The sequence below is a fragment of the Cibotium barometz genome, chromosome 36 (assembly GCF_041138505.1).
Source record: "Cibotium barometz isolate CiBa-2024 chromosome 36, ASM4113850v1, whole genome shotgun sequence".
Classification (NCBI taxonomy): domain Eukaryota; kingdom Viridiplantae; phylum Streptophyta; class Polypodiopsida; order Cyatheales; family Cibotiaceae; genus Cibotium; species Cibotium barometz.
Genome location: NC_141081.1, coordinates 27,983,346 through 28,008,997, shown reverse-complemented (window position 1 = coordinate 28,008,997; position 25,652 = coordinate 27,983,346). Strand labels below are relative to the sequence as shown.

General features: G+C 39.0%; 2 protein-coding genes across 2 annotated transcripts in view; one reads left to right on the top strand and one right to left on the bottom strand.

Annotated features, from left to right (window-relative positions):
• Positions 1-25,652, bottom strand: part of LOC147617726 (BTB/POZ and MATH domain-containing protein 2-like) — a 133,036-nt gene that overhangs the window by 63,695 nt on the left and 43,689 nt on the right. The window lies entirely within an intron of this gene.
• LOC147617727 (xyloglucan endotransglucosylase protein 34-like) lies at positions 10,643-12,579 on the top strand. The gene is made up of 4 exons (XM_086775978.1): positions 10,643-10,823; positions 10,928-11,028; positions 11,175-11,368; positions 12,132-12,579. The coding sequence occupies exons 1-4, from the start codon at positions 10,661-10,663 to the stop codon at positions 12,502-12,504; spliced, it is 831 nt and encodes a 276-aa protein (XP_086632104.1). The 5' UTR covers positions 10,643-10,660; the 3' UTR covers positions 12,505-12,579.

Here is a 25,652-nt window from a genome sequence, read left to right as displayed (position 1 = left end):
TTGAATTGGGTTGGTTGAGTGAGAGATTGATCACTTCTTGCCTTCCATAGACTCAATCCATCCTGCACCAAGTTGCAAACACAGTGAAATGACTGAAGGCATGTTCCAGTATGCTACCTCATGAATTTGCAAGAAAACGCGAGGAGAAGGCTTTAGGAATTTCAAACAGCCGAAATCGCGTTTTGTTGCAAATATAAAACTATTGCTTCATCCACCCCTATCATTGTGGTTTTGTGTCTTTCCAAGTTATCCATGGCTGTACACTCCTTGCATAAACTCAATCCATATTGTATTTAGTTGTAAAGACAGAGAAATCACTGTAGGAATGTAATAGCATGTTACTTCACGTATTTGCAGGAAAACGCGAGAGTGAGCTGTTAGGAATTTCAAACTGTCGAAATCGCATTTTGTTGCAAATTTATAAATGTTGCTTCATCCACCCCTGTCATTGCCTTCTTGTATCATTCCATGTTCTCCATGGCTGTAATCTATTTCCATTGCTTTGTATGCAGCTTGTCAAAGTGATGGCAAGAACCAAGTCAACTGCAAGGAGTGCTGGCAAGGGGCCATGGCTTGTAGCAGCAGAAGCAGCTGGGGCAGGTATCAAGGAATTTAGTGTGCCTCTAAAGGGAAGAGTTGCACATGGCAGGAAGGGGAAGCCAATGAGCCTGCTCCAGCAAAAGGCCAAGAGATTGAAACATGGTGCAGGTGTGCTAAAGGAGATCAGGAAGCAACAGAAAGCTATAGGCTTTGCAATCCCCAAGGCACCTTTTCAGAGACTAGTGAAAGACATATGTGATAGTTGGCACCTTGGTTTCAAGTGGAACAGGATTGCCATTCTTTCCTTACAGGAAATGGCAGAGGATTACTTGGAGAAATATTTTGAAGATGCAATGCTGGTAGCAGCCCATGCTCACAGGGTAACTCTGATGGCCAAAGACTTCAACACTTTGTCCAGAGTGAGATGGAGGTATGACAAGCTGGTCCATCCTATGGAATGGCAGGACATCAAAATGAGAGACATATTATTAATTCCACCTACAAGAAAGTTGAAGGTTGATGAGGTTAAGGTTGTTGAAGTAAACCCTTCAAAGAACACCAGAGGGAAAGCTGCTTATGAGGAGTCACTGAAGCAGCAACAAATAAAAGAATCCAAATTTGTTATAGATGTGGAGATTGTACAGATGGAGCTGCAGATACAGAGAAGGTTGCAGGAGCTGGGCCCTAACATAGTTGTCCATATTGAGGATGAAACTTCAGTGAATAATTTTGACTTGACAAAACCATGCTTAGCAGCATTGGCTCATAAGAATGAGTATTGCTCAGATACTATCATTCTTGCAATGCTCTAGTAAGTGTCTTTTATTTTACATTTCTTTGCAAAACAATCCTTCTTGTACCTCCTTTACACCCTACCCTAATTATTGTTTGGTCTAATGCAGCATGATGAGAAGCTGGCTTAACCACGCTGTACAACATACAGTTCATATTATTGATCCTGCCATTTCCTTCAAGTTAAGAGATGCAAAGGAAACTCCCATGGATATCTCCAATTGGTTCAGACACTGCGATTTTGATGTTGTCGATGTTTTGCTACTTCCATACCATAACAAGTATGTGGGTGACTGCTTCTTTTGGGATTCTTCTTTAAGATTGAGAACTCTTGTAGCCTTTGATTTCTTAATGCTTTTTTCCTTACGCAGTGACCACTGGAGCTTTGCTTCTATTGACATCTAGCAGAAGCAATGCTTTTTATTCAACTCTCTTAAAAACACACACACAGAGCTGAAATTGTAAGTGGTGTGTGTGCTATTTTTAACTTTAAACTTCATTATTTTGATTTAATGCACACTAACTGAATTATATATATTGCAGTTGTATTAGAAGGCTTCTAGATGCATTGGATCACTGTCCTCTTAATGTCAATCTTTTGGACTCAATAGAACCAATAGATTTAGAGGTAGAAAGTCGTTCCCTCTACTGATGTCTATTTCATGCTATGCCTTTGAACTTATTGAATAATTTTGTTTTGTTCAGATATTAATAGTTTCTAACATATCTTTCCAACTGTACAGACACCACAACAAGATGATTCAAGTAGCTGCGGGCGGCTGGAGAGTGCTGATCAGTGCCAAATATATACTTTCAAGCTATTTTGAGATAGGACAGCCAGACCTTGTAAGAAAAAATAATTTTCATTTAGCTTCAAAATAATTGATATTGGTACAAAGTGTTCTAAATCATCATATGCCATTGCAGATGAGAGAAGATAGCTTCAGCTCGAACTATGTAGATAGTTTTAGAGTTGATACAATTTGGAAGTTTTTGAAGTATGCCTCCCCCAAACCTATTGTACCAACTACTGTCGAGTTGGGTGAGAGCTCTAAAGTCCGAGAAGGTGTCATACACCTTGATGACACAGATGATGGTGATGTGGTGCCACAGGAACAAGGACCTAGTGCTGATGAGGAGAAGCCACAGGAATAAGGACCTGCTGATGTTATTGAGGAGAAGATGGAGCAGCAGCAAACAGATGCTCCAGGGGTAGTAGAGGAGACAATGGAGCAGCACCAAGAGATTGTACACGACAGGATGGAGCAGCAAAAAATAGATTCTCCAAAAAAAGATGATACGGTGAGCTTGGACCATGTAGAGCAGCCTCTGGATCAGGCTGTAGATAAATAGAAAATGGTTGTCAAGAATATGTTCTACATATACAATTAAACACTTGATCCATTGGGACTAGTTTTGTGCCTAGCATTCGACTTCGCTTATAATAAAAAGAAAAAGTAAAATTTTGTGATGCAACCATGTACTTCAGTTGCATAGAAGGTTGGACAACCTCACAAAACACTGAACTACATGTCTTCTTATCCCAATATTTATCCAAAAATTGTGGCATGCATGCCAGACTTGTTGCTTTAATTGTGAACATTGTTTTTGAAACCTTCACTGGAAAGGTATTAAACAAGTCTACAAAAACTGTGAGAGAGGCATGCATAAAGAATTTTTTATTATCCTTGTGGCAATATTGGGCCTTAGAGCTTTCTGTACTTCTTTGAAAAGCTTGGCCCTATATGCCTCTGTAACACTAAAATGTGGGAGAGTCCAATCCACTGAATTCTATGCCGGAAGGTCTTGTTTTCTTAACACACCATGTGTGTTAGCATTGTCCAGTAAAACTGATAAAAATGATCAGTAAAAAATATACCCGATTGAGCTAGTTCTATTGCACATTGACCTTGGTATTGTTGTTCTCCTATCGATCCATGCAAAACATCTATAAATCCCAGAATACAATCAATGTTTTGCCATGTCTCATACGATGAAGTGTATAAATCTGAAATAAAATAACACAAGAATGTCAATAAGCAAAGAAAGAAAGCTTCATCTTAAAAATCCATACACCTCATAAAGAACAAAACCACAATAGAAAAATATACAATTAGGCCTGTGTTGCGGAAGATCATTTGGATAGTCTCGCAAGACAAGTTCTTTATGCATGTACACATGCTGAATCAAAACTTCTTTCACCGATATCTTCCCTCTGGTGATTTTAAAATCTCGTACTCTTCCCTTCCATGACGCCAAGAAAATGTTTTTTGTCTAGGGTCTCTTTCTTTTGCTAGGTTGCATGAGCACCCATGCTCCTTTCGAAACACTAAACCTTTCCCAAGTTCCTTCCGTTTTGACTGTACTTGAAATCTCTACCGAAGAAATAGAAGAAGCAGGTCGACGGGGTAAGGATGTGTGGTATAATTCTGCCTTCATAGCATTATCATCCACAGAGCGTCTTCCACAAGAACGGCCATAGTTTTTATTCACCATGGAAACCTTGTGAATCTGTAACAACAGCAAAGTAATGTAAACAAGATAACAAAGTGAAGTTTCAAGAAAGAGAAAGTGGGTAGACAGACAGTTGACAAGAAACATCTTACTCTAAGCCAAGCAGGATCAAGGGAGCAGTTTTGGAAAAGAAGAGGCTGTTGCACAATGAGGCAGTGGTGTAGAATGGTAGACCTTTTGAAGTAAAGGCAGCACAACATTTCAAAGTTCAAAGGAAGGTGGAAGTGGGAAGGCCCTTGATGTCAGACTAGATTCTATCTTCATGTCCAAAGATCTTGTGAGAATAAAAAAACAATCTCCACATTAATGTAGCACGCTTGTACCTACATAAAGTATTGTTTCTTTTATCTATTTTCTCTTATTTTTGTGAATTTCCAACGTTACGTTGGCCCTCTGTTGATTGGTTGAGAGCTTATTTTTCCAAACCGTAAAAGGCCCCAAAATGAGCTCCCTTTTTTCCTAATGTGCCTTAACAGTACATGAGTACAAGAGCTCATCTGGACCAAATGTAAATTTGCCATCATGATTTGTTTCTGCCATAGATATTGTCCATGCAAGTGGAATATAATCATATTTTGTCAGATCATTTCCCTTTGGTATTGGAGATGCATAGCCATTTTGTGGATGCTTATAGGCCATTATTGGGAAAGGCTCCTCTTAAGGTTAACTAGACTTTCTTGGAGCATAGTGTTTTCCATTAGTTTATATTATAGGTGTTACAAAACTTTCAAGGCCATGTAATCTCTATTGGGGTGTCAGCTTGGGAGTGTTTTATGTTCTTGCTCCCCAGTATGGGATTCATAATGCATCATATTTTAGGGAGAAGTTGCGAAACCTAGAATCATTGTTGGTTAATTTGGACTAGGTGGTTCAAGAGGACGGTTCTTGTTTGTACTACATGCTTGGAAACATTCCCACATCTTTTCATTTCATGTCCGATGGCAAAGAAGGTGTGGGGTTTCCTTTCTCGTGTATGGAATCCGTTGACAGATAGGCCCGTAAAGGTTAAAGACTGGATTTTTGCAAGATTCCAAATGGGCTAAATAGCATTCAGTTTTCTTTCATTTTTTCAGGTGGACAGATTTGTGGCATATCTGGTTAACTAAGAATGCCTTCATATTTGACGCAAAAGTTGGTATTAAAGCTCACATAGGTCGTATAAAAGGGCTTCTATTGTTGCAAGTATCTTCCTTGCGGTCAGCTCATTTGGTGGAGAATGACATGGCTATATATTAGATGAGGGTACTTCGAGCTACACCTGTGGTTCGGAGTAATTTAGTGAGGGAAAGCTAGTACATCACATATTACAAAGAGAGAGAGAGAGAGAGAGAGAGAGAGAGAGAGAGAGAGAGAGAGAGAGAGAGAGAGAGAGAGATGATCGCATATAATTTAGGTCATGAGACCAACATCATTAGGCACATGCAGGCAAGCTCAAGCTTAGGGTTTTGCATAGAAAACTCACAATCACGTGTTAAACCCAAAACGATGGTCTATATTGGGCATGTACAAACTGATGTTATATAAATTTATGTAACTTTATATAAGCTCTAGTTATTTTTAAAAAAACATCTAATAAACTCAAATAAAAAGGCAAGGCTAGAATTAATCAATGTACTTTGCATTTTCACTAGGATCCCAAATGAAAAAATGGCAAGATGGTCATTATGAGAGAACAAGCTAGCAAGTGAAGTTCCAATGAGTTCTCTGATTTCTTACGGAAGAATGACATTCAGAGACAGTTTACATGTAGATACACTCCATAGCAAAATGGAGTTGTTGAGCAGAAAAACAAGCATATTATAGAGATATCACGAGCATTGATGGGCATAGAAGAATATCACGAGCATTGATGGGCATAGAAGAATATGCAGCATAGCTATTGGGCTAAGGCTATGTCTATAGCAGTTTATATCATGAACATGACTCCTACTACAGCCATACTTGATGTAACGCTAGAGGAGAAGTTTACTGGCAAGAAACCTGATTTGTCTTAATTGAAAGTTTTGGATGTATTGCATATGTGCATGTGCCAGATGAGTTGCATACTAAACTGGATCCAAAGGTAGAAAAATGTGTGCTTATCAAGTACTCCCTTGAGAAAAAGGGATATAGATGTTATAATCCTACTACACGTGAATTGAGGGTAAGCAGGGATGTTGTATTTAATGAGATGAGTTGCTGGTATACTGCTGAAAAAGATGTTGTTGGGACTAATGTAAGTGGAAATGTGGTTGTACAGAATGCAAGTCAGCAATCACAGTCATTGAGTGGACTAAGAGAGTTCTCATGTAGCGGTTCTGTTGATAGACCATCATGGAGTGGCAGGTTGCATCATAATACTACTCCTGAAAATATAGTTGGTACATCACATAAAGGTAAAGACAAAAGGGTTGAGCCCCTTGGTATGCCTGATATTTGTGCAGGGCATTTTCTTGTTGGTGGAGAGTCTAGTGGCTCAGAGATGAGCCTTGATGAGGAGCTTGGGATTCCAGCAATGAGGACACCTAGTGTCAAGAAGGCTTTGGAAGCCATGAATGCAAAGTTACAAAGATCTGGATGTAGAGGCTGACTTATGATGGTTATGTGGAACATCACTATGCTCACATGGCAAAAGTTGTACAGGTTGTAGAGCCCACATGTTTTGATGAGGCTATTGGAAATGTGTATTGGGAGAAAGCTATGGATGAGAAGATGGATGCATTGTATGGAAATGAGACTTGGGATTTGGTGCCATTGCCTGAAGGCAAGAAAGCTATTGGATGTAAGTGGGTGTATAAGGTGAAACATAGCAATGATAGTAGCATAAGCAGGTACAAGGCTAGACTGGTAGCCAAAGGATATGCGCAAACACATGGGATTGAGATTATGAGGAGATGTTTGCCCCGGTTGCAAAGATGGTAATTGTGAGAGCTATGATTGTGGTACTACAGCTAAAGGCTGGTTTTTACATCAGATGGATGTAAAAAATGTGTTCTTGCATGGTGACTTGCAAGAAGAAGTGTATGGATCAGCCACCTAGTTTTGAGGATACAAGTCACTTAGAGTATGTATGTAAGCTTCATAAGGCCTTGTATGGGCTGTAGCAAGATCCATGAAGAGCATGGCATGACAAGATTGCTGAGTATCTTGTCACTATTGGTTTTCATATATGGTAGATATAGATCACTTTTTGTATGTGCGCAAGAGTGATAAGGGTATTGTGATCATTACCATCTATGTAGATGATCTTATTGTTGGGGGTGACAACTTGGAAGAGATTGAGCATGTGAAAAGACTTCTCGAAAGGAAGCTTGACATGAAGGATTTGGGAGATCTATGCTACTTTGTGGGCATTAAGATCATTCGCACACCTTATGGTATTTGTCTGTCTCACAGAGACTATGTATTGGACCTGTTGTCCAAGTATGGGATGGTTGGTTGTCCAAGTATGGGATGGCTAGTTGTAAGCCAATCTCGGTGCCATTAGATTAAAATCGCAAGCTCAATGCGGATGTAGGTTATGTATTGGAGGACCCCACTATGTACAGGAAGATTGTGGGGAGTTTGATCTATGTCACGATCAGTAGGCCAGATTTGAGTTACACTACTGGCTTAGAGAGCCAGTTTATGTAGGTTCCATGCAAACCACATCTTGACAGTGTGCGACGCACACTTCGGTATTTGAGGGCCACTCTTGATTATGCATTATTTTATGTAGCAGGTGTACCATTGGAGCTATATGGGTAATCATATGCAGATTGGGCAGGTGGAGCTGCAAGAAGCAGCCCAAAGTTACCTTGTCGAGTACAGAGGTAGAGTATAGAGGAGCTGGGGTGGCAACATGTGAGGTAGCTTGTTATATATTGTGACAATCTTAGCAGTATTAGCTAAGAACACGATTTTCCATGCGCGGACAAAACACTTGAGGTACACTACCACTTCATTTGGGAGAGAGTCTTGGCAGGCAACATTGACTTGGCCTACGTTAGCACATAGGATCAGGTTGTTGACATCTTCATGAAGGCTTTGGGAGAGCTCATAGATTTTGAGATATGCTTGGAGTTCGCGAGTTAGAGTTGAGCTTGAGGGGGAGTGTTGAGATGTGTAAGATTCCTCCCTCCAGCTTTTAAGGTGTGCAAGTGTAAGAACCTCCCCTTCTAATCTTGTAATTATTCCCCTCTCTAAAATAAAAGAAAGATCCTGTTTTACCCTATTTTAGCCTAGAGAGAGAAAATATCTAGAGGGAGATAATTCAAAATTGAGATATTTTTGGTTATAAAAATCCTCCTAGTGTCTAAAATGGTTTCCTTTGAAATAGAAATTCAAAAAGAACTTTCCAGTGTGCAATTGGAATTAATTGAAAATAGGTATAAAAAGGATCTTAGCCTAAGGGTCTAAATTTTCAGGACATGAAAAGCATCACACCTATTGGCCAACCTTTGGAATTTTTTTTCAGGAATATAATTATATTTATATTTATATACTGTCCAGCTACATATACACCTTTACAAAAGCCAACTCATATCTCATCAAAATACCGAGTACAACTCTTCGCTATTAATAAGTAGACCACAGATCTGGTCCCACCTCTCATCATGCCACACAAAAGATGGTATGTAAAAGACCTAAGTCACAAAGATAGTATCTGAAGGAAAAACAACATGTTCACACCTTTATGGCACTAATAGAGAACCCTATCGGTAGGCCTGATGTGAAGATATGGACCAAGAAAGAGTCTATGGAGGAGAAGAATTCTAAGGGGTATACCACTGAGTCTTTACTGATCGGCTTGCAAAACTGTGTTACCACATCAGTTATGGGAGCACTCAACCTTTGTAAATTTTCCTATCACACCTAGTGCGCCTTTGAGACTTTAGTTAACTTGAGCCTGGCCTTTGAGTTCGCTAAGTCTATAAAATGCCTTCTTTTCAGACCATATGTCGGCACTCCAAACTTATGTCCCAATGGACATAAGTTTGGCTCTATTAGATACACTTACCTTATACCCTATTGTGAATTAAATCAGTGCAACAAAAGGCACGATTGATAAGACTAAGATCTACCTAAGATAAAATCTTTCAGCTAGTCTCTCGTCGCATTGCAACCTAAGATCTACCTAAGATAAAATCTTTCAGCTAGTCTCTCTTCGCATTGCAACCTTCCCCTTTCTTTCCACCTCACAAGAGCCTCACCATGGCATTGTATCTCCCACATTAGAAAAAACGGTAGGAAATTCCATGCCATGTCAATATAGTCAATATTTAGTTGTTGCAAGATTTTTCGTAATTCCCATAAAGTATGGTCTAAGTTTTTGATATGCACACTAGTAAAATAGGCACCAAAGATGGTCAACATGTATAATAAAAGTGTTGTGAAAAATAATCATTGGTTTCATTTCATCTAGTCCATTTGTATTTGATATTTGAGAGTGACTTGTCACCAACTTGCATGTGCAAGAATTCTTGCATTGTTTGATTAAACCATGTGAGTTAATTTAGCCTTGTACATGAAGTACAATCCCAAACAGTTAAAGTATGTACACATTCTAAATTATACATGTACATCTTTAGGTGTTGATAGAGTGGAGGATCTTGTGGTAAAAGGTTTGAATTACTTATGGAATGCTTTTATTGGTGCAACTTGGGATATCTTCAAAAAAGAAGCTTAATGTGTTGGGACTAAAGGCATCTAGAACAAGAGTTCAAGTTTATTGGAGGTCATAAGTTTGTTGATGATTAATGAGATGTTTTTGAGGTTATAAGTGTGATGGTTGATATAGAATGTCATTTTTTTTCCTTTTTCTTTTTATCTTTTGGACACATACACTCTATTCACCCTTTTTGTGGAGTGAGGGGGAGGGGCAACCACACTACGTAGTCCTGGGAGAAGGGGTTGTCTTAACCACCCAATGATTGTCCTCCTGACCCTGACTCATATTTCATTCAGAGGATAGAAGAACAAATGGGAAGAAGGCCATGAGGGCTAAGGGCAATCAGCTAGAGGATTGAAAAGGCAACATTAGAAAATGTTGTGGAAAACTAGAGGAATAGGACCCAAATTGCCACGACTAGAAAGTAAGCAATTGAATTCTCCAATCAAAATACAAGGATGAGAGTCAAGGTATACTTTGGATAAAGAAAGTATGTTTGCAAGCCCACTTGAGGGTTAAGTAAACATGAGGAGGGGAGGATCCATACTTCACATGGTGGTGGCATCATTGAAACATATACTAAACCTTAGAAGCATATATTAAACCTTAGAAGTAAAACCACGTTGCATTAACTAGTGTTGGGGTTGAAAGACCGCGTTGCTTTATGTTGTGTAGTCGGTTGCTTTATGTTGTGTAGTAGGCTGTCTAGTAACATGGAGGCAGCTTCCATGCAATTAAGGTTAAGTTAAGCTCCCCTTTATAATCCAGCTTCCCTTGTATGCTGCACGTACTACCATCTTCATCAAACTGTATCTAATCTCTACATTCTTAAGCACATCGTACCCTCTGATTTCTGTGTTTTCTTAAGCTCCTTTCAATAATTGTATCGATAACGGGCCTTAATAACTAGTTTCTCAAGCTCCTTGTATCCAGTTCTATTGCTAATCGGGTATCAATCTCCAGTTTCGTCCTATAATATTGAGCCCATTTTGTCTGATTGCTTTGGTAATTAGCCCTAATTAAGCCTGCTTCATCTACCTTTTGCCCTCTTAGCTTTGAATTGCACTGGTAATTAGCGTTGATTAAGCTGGCTTAATCTACATGCATTGCTAATTTGCCTGCCCACTTAGAATTGCTAATTTGCCCACTTAGCATTGCTAATTTGCCCACTTAGAATTGCATTACATGGGGAATCCAAACCTGCTCCTGTTCTTGTCACTCGTAATCGCTCTCACCCCTATTGCCCACTCTAGATACTCTGATAATTTCGGCGTGTCATGGGGTGAAAAAAACGTGAGATCAATAAACAAGGACCGTGTTTGGCAATTGGTATTGGATAACATTACAGGTAAATTGTTGATTTCTTCTGTGTGTGTGTGTGTGTGCGCGCGCGCGCGCGTGTGTGTGTGTGGGTGGTGGTTTTTGCTAACGCATGGCACCAAATTACTGCAGCATCAGGCTTTGCGTCCAAGGCAAGCTATTTGTTTGGAAGCTTTGAAATGAGTATCAAGCTTGTACGTGGAAACTCCGCAGGCACAGTGACAGCCTTCTACGTAAGCACTAATTGCATGTCTAAAGGAGGGATTAGGGCCACTAATTAGCACGGCTATAATAATTATCGTATTTTCTTTTAAAATTCTCTGTGGGAGAATGGAGCTCATTATTGTTTTTTTTTTCCATTTTTGTTTTATTGCATCAGCTTGCTTCAAGCAGCGTCTACTGGGACGAGCTGGACTTCGAGTTCCTGGGCAACGAGTCCGGCCAGCCTTATCTTTTGCAAACCAACGTGTTTTGGAACGGCACCGGCGGACGGGAACAAAGATTAAACTTGTGGTTTGATCCCACTTTGGCTTACCATAACTACTCTCTCCTACGGAACACACAACAAATCATGTAAGCCCCCTCTTTACGCCTTTCCTAGACCCTAATTTTATACTTAATCACCCACTATACCATAATTATCTAGTTCATAAAACCCCCTTAAGCCTTGACTAGACTCTAATCGTTTAGTTAATCACCTACTCCAAATCATGTAAGCCATCCTAACTATAGTTAATCACCCCCTTAAGCCTCAACTAGACCCTAAATTGTCTCATTAGTCAACCCCCCCACCAACACACACACACACACACACACGCACACATACACAACCTTGCTTTTTTGTCATCACTATCAAGATTGAGCATTTAGATCTTCTAAACTATACTCTCTTCATTATTTCTCCTAAGTCCACACCACATCATGTTTAGTACTTGTATTTAACTTATCAATGTTAAGACTCTTTAATCTTTTGAGCATTCAGATCATGTTTAGTTATAAGCTAATTAATGTCAAGCATCTTTCTTTTGCACATTAAGATCGTGTTAGCTATAGTTTCTCTTTTTCTAAGCCACCCTCATTGCATCATGATGTAGTTCTATTTCTAAAAGCCCACAACCACATCATGTTCTTATTAATGACATTCTACTAGCATAGTCTTTTTGTTATCTCTAATAACCTTTCACACCATGTAATGTATATTTTCTCTCCTATGTCCAATTCTATAAGTCGCCACTCCATATTATGTAAACTTATAATGTTCTCTCAATATCTTGGGAATGGAAAAGTTGCTCTTAATAAGCCCATGCTAAAATTATTGTTTTGTTGGCATGTGCAGATTTGCAGTAGATGGTATACCCATTCGAGTAGTTAAGAATAATGAAAAAATTGGCATACCCTACTTAAACAATCAACCCTTGAACATCTATGCAAGCTTATGGGATGGTAGCACTTGGGCCACTCAAGGAGGGCGTGTGAAAATTGATTGGAGATGGGCCCCATTTGTGGCTTCTTTTGGCAAGTATAAACTTGATGTTTGCATTAAATCAAAGGCCAAATGCCTTATGCGGAAATGGTGGAACAATCCATCATACTGGACACTGACTACCTATCAAGAAAGCCAACTCAACTGGGTTATGCAAAAATACATGTCATACAACTATTGTACTGACATAACAAGATATCCAAAGACTCCACTAGAATGTTCATAAGCTTGTGTGATAAAAGCTTACATCACCTACAGCTTAAGAAAACTTGATGCTGAAGCCTTCGGATTTATTTTTATTCCTATGGTGTTATGATCATTACTAATTTTATTATTATTTTATTACCTATCAATCAATAAGACATAAATATCATTCTTTTTTTACCTATCAATTAATAAGACATCCATGTACATTCTTTTCTAATAGATTTGGAAAAAACACACATGCTTGTCTATTATTTTCAAACTTCAAGGGCTCAATTGAAGATATATATGTTTGGAAAACACACATTGTGGTGAGAAATCAAAGTTCATAGAACTATGGTCTTCATAAGCATGGTTGAATCGTAGTTAACACAATAATTCCCTCACTAATTGATTTAAAGAATCAAGTTTTCATCACACAAAAGTCTATTATTTCTCGTAGACTGTATGAGAAGCTTATATTGAATCAAGTTCATAAGTGAACATTAATAAAAAACCTCTATTATTTCTCATAGATTGTATGAGAAACTTATATTGAATCAAGTTCATAAGTGAACATTAACAAGAAACCTCTATTTTCATGTGAGTTTCTTCTCGTGGTAGAGTGTGGAAATGATTCGTTTCTAATATTCATCTTAGGGTTAATCTATGGGCACAATAAGGCTTTCTCTAGTTGCCTAGTGATTCGTTTCTACTGTATCCATGTTATGATTAAGTAGGGACAATAAGACTTTCTACTCTTTATAAAAAGAAATAGAGTTTAAATGAGTAGTTTTACTAAGTGGGTTATAAAACTTTACCTTTATTTTTACATGCTTCATTATGCCTTGGATTACCTATTGAAGTTGATTCATTCAAGGGAGAATATATGAATATTGCATAAGTTCTTTATATAATCCTCAAACAAGAGATTGTGCCCTTTATGCTATGTATGGAATGGACCATATGAAATCCTTTGCAAACATTCCTTATTCTACTTTTTTACATTGTATTACTCAACATTGGGCTCAACTTAAGTATATTTAAGAGGTTTTTTTTCCCAAAAAGAGACTTCTATATTAAGTATGAAAAAGTTTACAAGAAGGGAGATTTCAAACCGAGCAAGGGGGAAATCTCAACCAATCTAGTGCCTTGCATGTTGCCAGCCAAGTCCCATATGAAAGATAGTGAAAAAGATGCAATGATCTAATTCTCTCATGAATTGGCCACGTTTTCTCTCTATAGCCCTCGAAGATCCCTGAATCCCTGAGCATGTGGATAATATCACACTAGATCCAACAAATAAATTGTGTATCATAAACCAAAGTGCCCTCCATGGCCTCAGTGCATCTAGCCTTCCAACTGTGCATCTAGCCTTCTAGATGTGCCAAAGCAATGATCTCCCATCTCTCTCCCATACAACGTCCAACCTTTGTGTTGGTGGTATGTAACTTGACTCTGGAATGTCTTGAAGATGGCACCACTGACCCACTCCCTGGGTGAGTTAAGGCTAAGAGACACTCACCTCAATGTATCATGGGGATCTTTCCAATGGTCGAGCTCATAACCCTTGAGAACTCCAAGCTTAACATTGCCATGGATAGCTTTCCATCACTACTACAGGATGACCCATTTTCAACACCTAGTTTTGACGGTGGTTACACGTAGTAAAAATACTCATCTAAATGCCAAACTAACCGTCGAAATAAGCATCGAAAAGTGCGTTGAAATAAGAGTCAGTATAAGCGTCGAAAAGCACATCAAATATTAAATTTGAATTAAAAAGTGCCACCAAAAAATTCAAAATTTGAATTTGAATGTGAATAAAAAAGTGATCTAAAGTGGGTGTCAAAATAAGCATCGTAAATCATCGTTGAAAACAGGTTTTATTGACACTTATTTTTTGACACCGGTATCAACGCCTATTTCGATGTCTATTTCAACTCTGGGAATTATTAATAGAACCATGGTGCCTCACTATTAGTGTTTTCAAAACCTATATTTGCTTCACCACTCTCCCCAAAAATTTACAGGTTCTCTCATCTCCCTTCCCCCATCCCTTTCTTGTTTCAGTTTTTTTGTATATCTGTAATAATATGTTATGTTTTTTGTTTGTTTTATAGGTTCTATTATCTTCCCCAAATTTTTGGAAGTTTTCTCCTCTCACCTCCCCCATCCCTAAACCCTAAATCTAAGCCCTTCTTCGTCCTTTTCTTGCTTTCAATTTTTTTGTATGTGTGTGAGCTAACATGCTGTGTTTTTTTGTTTGTTTTTAAGCTTTTAATTTGCTGAGATTCCAGGTAGCCCATCACCTTTCTCTTGTTTTTGTTTTTTTATTTGCCTTGCTTTTGATAATTGCACCCTTGGGTGCTGGGGTTTAGGATTATCTTAGGTTTAAGCATGCATGCATCTTAAGCTTAATGCATAGATTAAGCTCTATGCATAGAGCTTAATCTATGCATAGAGCTTAATCTATGCATTAAGCTCTATGCATAGATCTTAATCTATGCATTAAGCTCTATGCATTGCTTAATCTATGCATAGAGCTCTATGCATAGATCTTAATCTATGCATAGAGCTCTATGCATAGATTAATCTCTATGCATAAAGCTTAATGTTAAGATTAAGCTCTATGCATAGAGCTTAATCTATACATAAAGCTTATGAATAAGCATATGCTTAAGGCTAAGGCTTATGGATAAGCCTATGCTTAAGGCTTATGCATAAGTTTAAGCATTATGCTCAAGCTCTATGCATAAGGCTTAAGCAAGCTTAGGCAAAGAGATTGAAGCTTATACATAGAGCTTCAAGCTTATGCAAAGAGATTGAAGCTTCAAGCTTATGCAAGGGCCTTTGTTTCCTTTGCCTTCCCTAGCTCTATTAATGGTCTGATTTTCTTGTTAGTTTGCTTGTGTTGTGTGTATTTGCAGGTCTACCTATCTTTACACAATCTCTTCACTTCCAGGTATGGACCGTAAACCCTTGCTGCTTTTATTATTTTTTCTCTTTTTTTACTTGTATACAAGAGGCCCGAGATGGGGAGGTGGGTTGATAAAGCATCTTGTATAGGCTTTTTTCCTTGTATAGAGTTTATCTAAAGAAGCCCACACATAGAGCTCGCATAGGCTTCTTAAGCTTGCATGAAGCTTATGCATAGAGAATGCATAAAGCTTGCTTAGGCTTCTTGCAAGCTCTATGCATAGGCTTCTTGTAAGCTTGCATGAAGCTTATACATAGAGCTTCTTGTAAGCTTGCATGAAGCTTATGCATAGAGCTTGCATAGGCTTCATGCAAGCTCTATGCATAGGCTTCTTGCATGAAGCTTATGCATAGAGCTTACATGGGCTCTATGCATCAAGCTCTATGCATAAATGCTCTATGCATCAAGCTCTATGCATAAATGCTCTATGCAGGCTCTATGCATCTAGCTCTATGTAAGCTCTTACATCTAGCTCTATGCAAGCTCTTACATCTAACTCTATGCAGGCTCTATGCATCTAGCTCTATGCATGCATTAAGCTTCTTGCATTAAGCTTTATGCATAAGCCTATGCTTAAGGCTTATGCATAAGGCCTATGCTTCAGGCTTATGGATAAGCCTATGCTTAAGGTTTATGCATAACCTTAAGCATTATGCTCAAGCTCTATGCATAAGGCTTAAGCTTAGGCAAAGAGATTGAAGCTTATGCATAGAGCTTCAAACTTATGCAAAGAGATCGAAGCTTCAAGCTTCTGCAAAGAGTTTATTCTTTTTTGATGTGGAGTGTTATGTATACATGGAGTTTAAATGTATTAAGTTTCTATGCTATGCATGGATGGATCCTCTCACATATTAGAGCATACATAGGCACCATGCATGCATGCATATAGATCATGCATAAAGCTTTTCTCATAAATGTGTTACTAATCACTTTTTCTCATGTTATGTTTTGTAGGTCTTGCATTATTGTCGTCTTCGGCTTAACATTGTCGAGCTAAGCTCTCTTATTCATATAATCATTTAGGGTTAACCATATTGCATTCATCTTAAACCTTAAGGAAGCTTATACACAAGCCTTATGCATAAAGCTCTATGCATAGGGCTTATGCATAAAGATATGGGACATTATTGTAGGCCATCTAGAATGCTGGTTAAGTCAAGTTAGGAGTGGTTATCCGCAAGTAGGTGGTTATAGTGGATGGGGAGCCCTCGATCTTTCACTATCCTTATCTTATAAAAGAGTAGTTGCCTTGGGCGCTTTGATAGTGGGAAGTAAGTTCCATCGCACCCCAACAATGTGGATAAGCAAAGATGGGGCCTTTGAAGCTCTAGATACATTTCTAAAAGGCGATTGGACCACCAAGGTGGCAAAACATCAGGGCGATGTAATAAAGTGCTCAGCGGTAATGTCAATGGTAAGATGCAGGTATTAGATAGGCAAGCAAAATCTAACTATGGTGTACCCTATTAGAAGGTGGAAATGCTCGCATGGGAAGCTTTGGACTCTGATCTCTATGCTAGGGAGGAGGTAGAACTTCATATTGAAGTTCACCCAGGAGAGAAGCATACAGTGGTAGTTAATGATGATTGGAATTTCGCTCAGTTGAGAGATCGTATTGTCATGTCCTTTAATGTAAGGAACCAATTCAAGTTTGTTGTTTCTAATCGACCTATGCGTCACAGGTCACAGAAACATACACTCTGTGTGTCATTGGAGCCCCCTAGGGTCAGCTTGAAAGACTATTACTTAGATAACATTTTGAGTGATTTTTGGCGATAATTTGTAGTGGTGTACTTTTGAATACAAAAATTTTGATTGCACCATAGCCCCAATGTCCTCTGTATTTCACTGCAATTTGGATTTTAATTTTGTTAATTTTAAAATTTTTAAGTATGTTCTATAAATTTATTAAATGTTTAAATGGAATGCTTTATAAGAATAGGTTTTGCTATATAACGCTCATTTCCTTCTTAAGATCTCGCAGTTTCTATTTCCCTTCAATATCTCGCCATGGCTTCAAGCTCTAACTCGCTACGTGCAAAGCTTGAGAAAATTGGGCTCTCAGCAGGTGCAGGTCAGAACATCGCCATTTTTGAGGGGGTGATTGATATGTAGAGAACTATAGACCTTCACGTAGAGGCTTTTCAAGTGCAGGTCCAGTACATGAATGATGTAGTGGCACAATATGTCGTGCAATTGCCTGAGTCCACCACTAAATGGGTTCCAGTGGACTTAATCAGGCATCTATACCATGGTGACAAGTCGTTCCGATTCAGGCTCAACTGATTTTTGAAAGGGCTTACATCTAGCAATTACAGGATTGAAGATGATGACACTGTTTATGAATTGCAGGTTGGTAATGTAGGCACCACCTTCCTTTCATGGGATATGACATTAGCACTGTTTCTGCAAGAAGCCAGGGATGCAGAAAAAAAGAAGGGAAAGGCAATGAGTAAAGAAGTAGCTCTTGTGAAGGAATCCAAAGGCGAGGTGGAAGAGGTTTTCTCAGAAGAAGTTGAAGCATCCATGGCCTTGGTGCTTCTCCAACAAGGGTCAACTGAGGATGAAGAGCCTCATCGTGATCTCGAGGGGGATGAAATTGTGGAAGAGATCCCTAAGTTGGAACAAGGAATTTCTTTTCCTTGATGACATTTGTAAATCCTTGGGGTTAAGGGAGGATGAGGCCCTAAGCATATTAGCAATTGGGTCTGGTTTCTGCAAAGAAGACACACTTGAGCAACAGACTGCAGGTGTACAGATGGATTTTGATGACCATGATCTTACCAAAGCGCTAGTATTCCAAGGTTATGATACAGAACGTACAATTGACGAAACTGTTTCCAATGCTCTTGTTGCTATAGAAAATGTAGCAGCAGAGTATGAAAGTGTCCCTCAAGAAGCATTTCAACCACATAAGCGCTTGCATGTAGATACATCAGTTGAGCAGCGTGGAAGCAGGATAGACACATGCAACCCACGCACAAGCCAATGTGACGATGACATTGAGGTGGGGTTAAATCAAAGTCGTGCCTTCATATTTATAAGTGAGTTATTACTAACACCTAAACTTTTTCTCTTGTAGAAAGCTTATATTTTTGACAAGTTTGCTGCACGTGGAGGTGGAGTTCATGTGCAATCCGATGGACGAGACACCTCCCTGATTCATTACCTTCCTAGCCTCTCTCCATCATTTATTTGAGTAATCCATTTAGAGTACTCTGAGGAGGCACAAGCAGAGCTCAAAAAGTGTAAAGCTCTAAGTGGGGTTCTCACCGAAGATGGGCTAGCAAATAATGCAAACAAATGTATACTTATTAGCAAGGAGGCAGCTATGTATACATTTGCAGGCAACTACACCGGCCATGTGCTAAGCCATTGTGCTACATCAATCTCCAAAGGTGTAACCAATCCTATTATTATAGCTAATAGCCTAGGTGAGAAAGCCACGTAGAGTGACCAAGCTAAAGAAGCTCTCAGAAATCTTCTCAAGAACTTGTAATTTTCTTTCTATGAATTCAATACAAAATGTATACTTTTTTAATTGTAATGTTTTTAAGAATTCTCAACCATTTCTCTTGTTTATTTGTTGTGTCAGCACTGTGCCTTATAAACTATTGGCAGGCATGTGAATGTGTAGGAAATTTCATTGATAATGATCAAATATTTGTTCAATTATTGTCAATTAACATCCAGCTGAAATCTGGCAGTACAAAATCTGAACAATTTAAAAAAAATTAAATTTTTTTATATTTTTTGATGTTTGTAAGCATATTTATCATCAAAAAAGTGTACATAATGCATGAAAGAGTACAAAAATGAAAAAAACAAGCCTGTGCGCTACGGCACGAATTTATGCTTTTCAAAGTTAAGGACAGGCTTAAATTCGCGCCGTAGCGCACATGCATCATTTGTTCATTTTTCTACACTTTAATGCATTGTGTACACTTTTTTTGATGATTACTCTGCCTAGAAACATCAAAAAAAAACTTTTGATTTTTTAAAAAATGTTCTATCTACTGCCAGACTTCACCAGGTTATTTTGAGCCCCAAATGACTTTTTTTTGTCCCTGAGCTTTTCTAAGGCCTTATTGAGCTTTAAGCCTTTTTTTTGTACTAAAATAAATTCAATTTAATTTTGTTTCTGCACTATGTAAGGATCCTTTGTTCAATGCCGACAACAATACCACGTATAACAAGATAATATTCAAATTTCATATTGGTTTTCATAATCACCTTATCAATAATACAAATTTTGTTCCTGTTTGACTAAAGCTCTTAATACATGATCAACAATTTTACCCATTCAAACAACAGTACAAGAAATGAAATGTCTGCTTTTATAACACAGTTGAAACAAATGAATACGTTGGTTAACGAGTCATTTACAATATCTTATAGATTCAAAAAAATGTATTACAATGTTGGAGATTACAAAAGGCACAAAGGCCGCCGCCTAAAAGCTTAATCCTATCCAATAAATCCTTCCTTATGGAGCGCTTTATCCTGACGTAGACGTAGTGCAAGTGCCATGTCAACAGGCTTTAGGGTCACCCTTTTGGCGTGAGCATGGCACAGCACCGAATCTTAAAACAGAGAGACCAAAATTGTTTCTGACGCCTCTTGAGGGCCTCGAGTGCCGTACTCTGTACCCGAGTGACCCTGTCACTGTACTTGTCGATGACTTCTTTTACAACTCTTGCAAAAGGGGCCTTCGCCATGATAGGGTCTGTGCTCTTTTGGTACTTTCTGATTTCTCGCAAAGCCACGGTCCCCGGTTTCCATCTTCTCTACTTATTGGCTACAGGGGGTGGTGGTGGATGCGACCTCTCTTCCCATGGTTGTCTATCATTTCTAAATTTTTTTCGCCTTTCTTGCTCGGCTGGATCTAGATTTAGTCTTCTTTTACTTGCTTCTGCCTTCTTCTTTTCTTGTTCTTGTTTTAATTTGCGTGCTTCTTGAATTCTTTGTTCCCGTCTTTCCCTCTCCCTTTGCTCCTCCTGCTCCTATCTTTCCCTCTCCCTTTGCTCCTCTTCTTGTCGTCGATCCTCCTCTTCCATCTCCACCTCTTGCTGCCTGTTTGCACGTTCCTTCTTTCTCTTGACACAAATCTTTATTCTTTGTTTTTTAGGTGGAGGCTGGGGCTGACGCCTCTCAAGTTCCTCATGTAGTGTTTGTGCTAAGAGCCTATCCTGCTCCTCACGACGGCTTATTTCCTCTGCTTCATAGAAGTCAGCAGCCTGTTGATACTGCTCTTGCTCCAGTACAGAGAAGTGCTTCCTAGTCTTCCTCAAATGCGACCCTTAGCTCCTCTTCTAGCTGCTGAGGGAGTAGGGCTTGCTGTTGCTCTCTTCTTTTATGCGCCTCCTCATCAATCTGGCGTTGTTGCTCTTCAAGCACACGCTCCTGCTGCTCAGCCTCTGAGAGAGGTCGGGGGAATGGTGTACGCGTGGCTCTAAATGAGCCGATGTCTCCAGGCTGCTTGGAGACATCCTCAATATTGTCCAGTCCTGAAAACACATCCGGCTGTACATCTTCCTGTCGAGTCTCTACCTCTCTGTCCATGCTTGTATGCTTCTTTTTGATGCATTTTTGCACTTGTTGAAATGCCTGTGCTGCAGCGACTGCCTGTATCAAATTGTGTGCACTAGACGGTACGTTTGGGTTCTCAGTTTTGCGTGCAGTGTGCTTAGTTCTAGCCATCCCCCATTGACTTACACGAGTGAATGAACGTGAAAATGTACTTTTAAAACTCACTTTTACAGGTTTATATAGTTTTTGAAAAAACTTATTAATAAAAAAATTCTCTAGAAATTAAAAAAAAAAGCTTTAACTTAAAAAAGGCTACAATTTTTTAATATGGAACCCATTTTCGACCCATATGCCTACGCGCACCGAACCACTCACGCATCCCATGCATGGCACTTGATGCTCGCCATGCAATTGCTCGTTCATTTTTTACAACCCTTCGTAGTAATGACACCTGCCCTTTTGGTTTCTGTCGGCGTCGACCTCCCAAACTGCGATAAAACCAATTAAACATCTCATGCAAGGCATTACTTTTTTCCTTACCACCTCCACCATGTCGCGTGTTCTTAAAGTATGCTGCCTTAGCTTGATAATGAGAGCGCTCCATTCCTTGGGTGCTCCAAATTGCCATTGGACCATATTGGTCGAGAAAAAACTGTGCGTGGGCAAATATAATGTGCTGCAACAAAGATCATATCAGAATTTTACTATTTGGCAATTAATATCAGTAAATAGATAGAAAGGTAAATACCATATAGTGGGTGATATGTGTTTCTCCCCATGCATCAACCATTTGCTGAGTAAATGTATGTATTGCAGTCTTTAAGTTTGTAATCTCCTCAGCAACAAGTGGAGCCTTTTCTAGCAATTGAATCATTTTGTCAAAGTGACTCCCACAGCCTTGCCCGCTTGAGACCAAGCTCTGCATTATTCCCACGATAAGTGGTGCATTCACAAATGGCCTTCCATATCTCATATTTTGTGTGACTGTTGTACCCCTCGTAATTTGAGAGAAGGTGTCTTGCTTTGGACCCACCCATGCATATTTTGTTTGGATTATCCTGACCCGGTCCTGACTTTTTAGTATCCTTAGTTAACTTTACAGCACCACCATGAAGCCCCACGCTTGAAAGGACATCTTCCAGCTTACTGATGCATTCGTTGTTGCAAAGATGTTCAGGCTCCATATTCCATGCATAATTGATATGTAACTTCAGTAATTTGTCCATTATGTGTAACCTAGCATGAAGTGTGAAAATACGAACACGGGAAAGTGGAATCTCTAATATAGGGCTCCATGAGATATCTTCTTGATCACGATTAGGCAGACAATTGGTATTACAATTCATAATGCCATTAACCCACTGCATAGGTTTCTTTGGATCGTGAAATGTCAGAAAACTGTTCACGTCGTGAACGATTTTCTGCACTTTCACGTGTTTAAAATTTTTTCTTTGGACTCAGTAATCCACATAACCTTGTTATGATTTTTCCTGGTCTCAACAACTTTCTTAATCTTAATCTGACAACACCAGGTTCGTGAGAGTTAGATTTGATTAAGGCATGAAATTGCAGAAATAGTTCACGTCGTGAAATGCAAATGGTTCACGTCGTGAAATGAAAATGGTTCACGTCGTAAAGTGAAAATGGTTCACGCCGTGAAGTGTTCCGAAATAGTTCATGTCGTGAAATGAAAATGTTTCATGTCGTGAAATACAATCAGTTCATGCCGTGAAATGCAATCAGTTCACGTCGTGAAATGCTCTGAAATATTCCACGTCATGAACGTTTTCTACTAGTTCACGATTGTTAATTTTGTCAGACCCATGTGGTGTCAGAGGTGTCAGGATAAGGCTATCTATTTTCGGCAAGGTAATCCCGTGAATTGCGGTGCTAATCGTGGCGTTGATACCGGGAGAGTTTCACACCGTGAAGTTGCAAAAAAAAATTCATGGCGTGGAATGGTCTCCTGCAGTTTCACCTGGGAAATTCTTGCGTCGACTGAGATTAACTTGGGTTCAAAATCCTTATCCAAATGCTTCCAAGATGATTGTGCCACTCATAAGGAGTGTAATACAAGTTCAAGACACAATCAATGGCCCCTTATTTTTATGATTTTTATAAATTGTTGAAAAGAAAGAAAAACAAAACATCACCCTGCTTTGTTCACGTCGTTAACGATTCTGGTGATGCAAACATCAAAATTGACTAGAAAAAATAGTGGAGCCCACTCCACCACACAAATACACAACAAAAACAACCAATTTCTCATAATTTTTCACTCACTCAAAGCTTATCCATTCATTTCCTACACAATGCACTACTAGAATGCAAGGCAATGATGAATCTTATGTAATGGGAGTTAAAACTCAAAGAGGATGGAAGAAACAAAGGTGTTTCCCCGGCAGTGGTGCCAAAAATGTTATGGGCTACCACACCTCCAAGAGGAAACTCAATGCATTCACCTTAGGGAAAAGCAATAGAACACAACTGTTGTAGGGCACTTACCAATGCTTCGAACTTGTGTCCCTTGAGGTATCCAAGCTCACTTGAGAAGCTCCACCTCCACGCTGTCACCATAGAGTTGCTCACACCACCACATAAGGCTCTCCCACTCCTCAATACAAGCATGTAAGATGCAAGTATAGAGAAGGCACATTTGCTAGAATGCTCTCTCTCAAGACAAAGGCAAGAGCTCTCAATAGCATAAAGGGGGATTGTGTCCATTCATTATGATAAAATGCCTTATATATAATTGACCCTTATTCACAGTTGGGTGTCCAAAACTTGCTTAACTAAGGCCTTGGGTAGCCAATATCTCATAATGTACAACTTTTATAGTGCCTTTGCATGACACTTAGTAATGTCCTCAAATGGAGGAGCATATTTGTTAATCCAAAATGGGATTAACAGATGGGCACATATGGGCTTAAAGAATAACAACTTACACAACTTGATCATTGTATCCAACCCAAAACATTAACATTCGATAAATGTTGTAAAGAAGAAATACATTTAGATGATAACATGCTGAAAGATGATCATGCTACGAGGTGTTCCTCATCTAAACCAAGTGAAGCAATTGGCAAAAGAAAGATTGATCTTGGAATTGTCATTCCTCGAATTCTATGCAGCCTTGCTTAAAAGCTTTCAATCGACATCTCTAAGAGAGGATGAGCTCCTTCAAAACCAGCCATCCTTAATGCCTCTACAAGTGAGGAGCGAAATGCCTTGTGTTCAATGCAATCACTACGATCATCCCAATCCCCATTGTGCATACAAGGCACCTATTTTCCTATACTACATATATTGTAAATCCTTTGATCATGATACTAAAAAGTATCCCAATTCATCAACAATTGACTCAAAATTCCCATCTCCCGTACACCAAACAAAAACAATCCAAAGGGTAGAAACTGCTCAAGAAGCAATTAATCAAACACTTCAGTGTTTCTATTGTCGTGGACCTCACAAAGTGGCAGACTGCATAGTTTGGAATACTTCCATGCCCATAGTCACTAACACTTTGCAAACCATGTGTGAACGATATGGCATCGATCACATGTTCTAAGATTGCCCACAAGATGAGTTTCTTCAATGCAACTTGTCTCACAAAATACAACTCTTAACATCTTAAGTGTACAAAACGGGCAATTGTCCATGGTACCCTTGAATGTGCTTACACGCTTACAAGCCAAGGCACGAGAAACGGTCAAAAAGAATGCAAAAGATAATATCTCAACATGGGTAGAATAACACGCTTTAAATTATAACCCAAAAGAAAAAGCAAAACCTTCTAAACCCAAGAAAAATAATGGACAACAAACTATCGAAACTAAGGTTAAATTAAAGGACATGGAAAAGGAGCTTGGTGAGGACATAAACCCAAAAGAGCCAAAAGCCGCACATGATGTAAAAGCATCCACCTCAAAAGCCACCACACAAACCACAAAACCCATATGTGCAACATAGGATACAAATTCCCAAAAGAGAATTTGATCTCGTCGTTGCATGGACAAACATTATGAAAAGCTGATGATCCAAAGAAAGTCAGAAGATGAAACAAGTTCTAGTACGTCACTTAGTGAGGATGAAACAAGATCTGATTCGTCACTCAATGCACTTAATAGACCAATCAAGAAAATAGAACCCACCCAACCACCCCAAATTAAAAATCATGATCGAATGACATATGCGGAACACAAAAAGCGAGCTCAAGAAAGCATGCTTAACATGGTTGAATGTCTTACAAGATCACTAGTTGTGATTGAGCCTCATAAAACCAATCCTAAAAAAGCAACCAAAATACAAATCCCAGAGGAGTGTCACTTTCCCTTTAAAGAGGAAAACATACTCTCTACTAAACCCCAAATTAAAAATCATGATCATGTGACATATGCAGAACACAAAAAGCGAGCTCAAGAAAGCATGCTTAACATGGTTGAATGTCTTAGAGTGCCTTCAGATGTGGTGCTATGATAAGTATTTGATAGTTTTGAACTTTTCATGGATACAATGAAAGAAGCAAGTTCATCCTTGCTCGTCTAAAAATCATAAGAAATGTCGAATTAGTTGGAAGCACTGTTGTCAATCTAACCACTAGAACCAGAATCAATTATGGGATGCCATGAAAGTACACCTTCGTGAAAGGTTTTGTCCTCTAGGATTTCAAGAGGATAAAATGT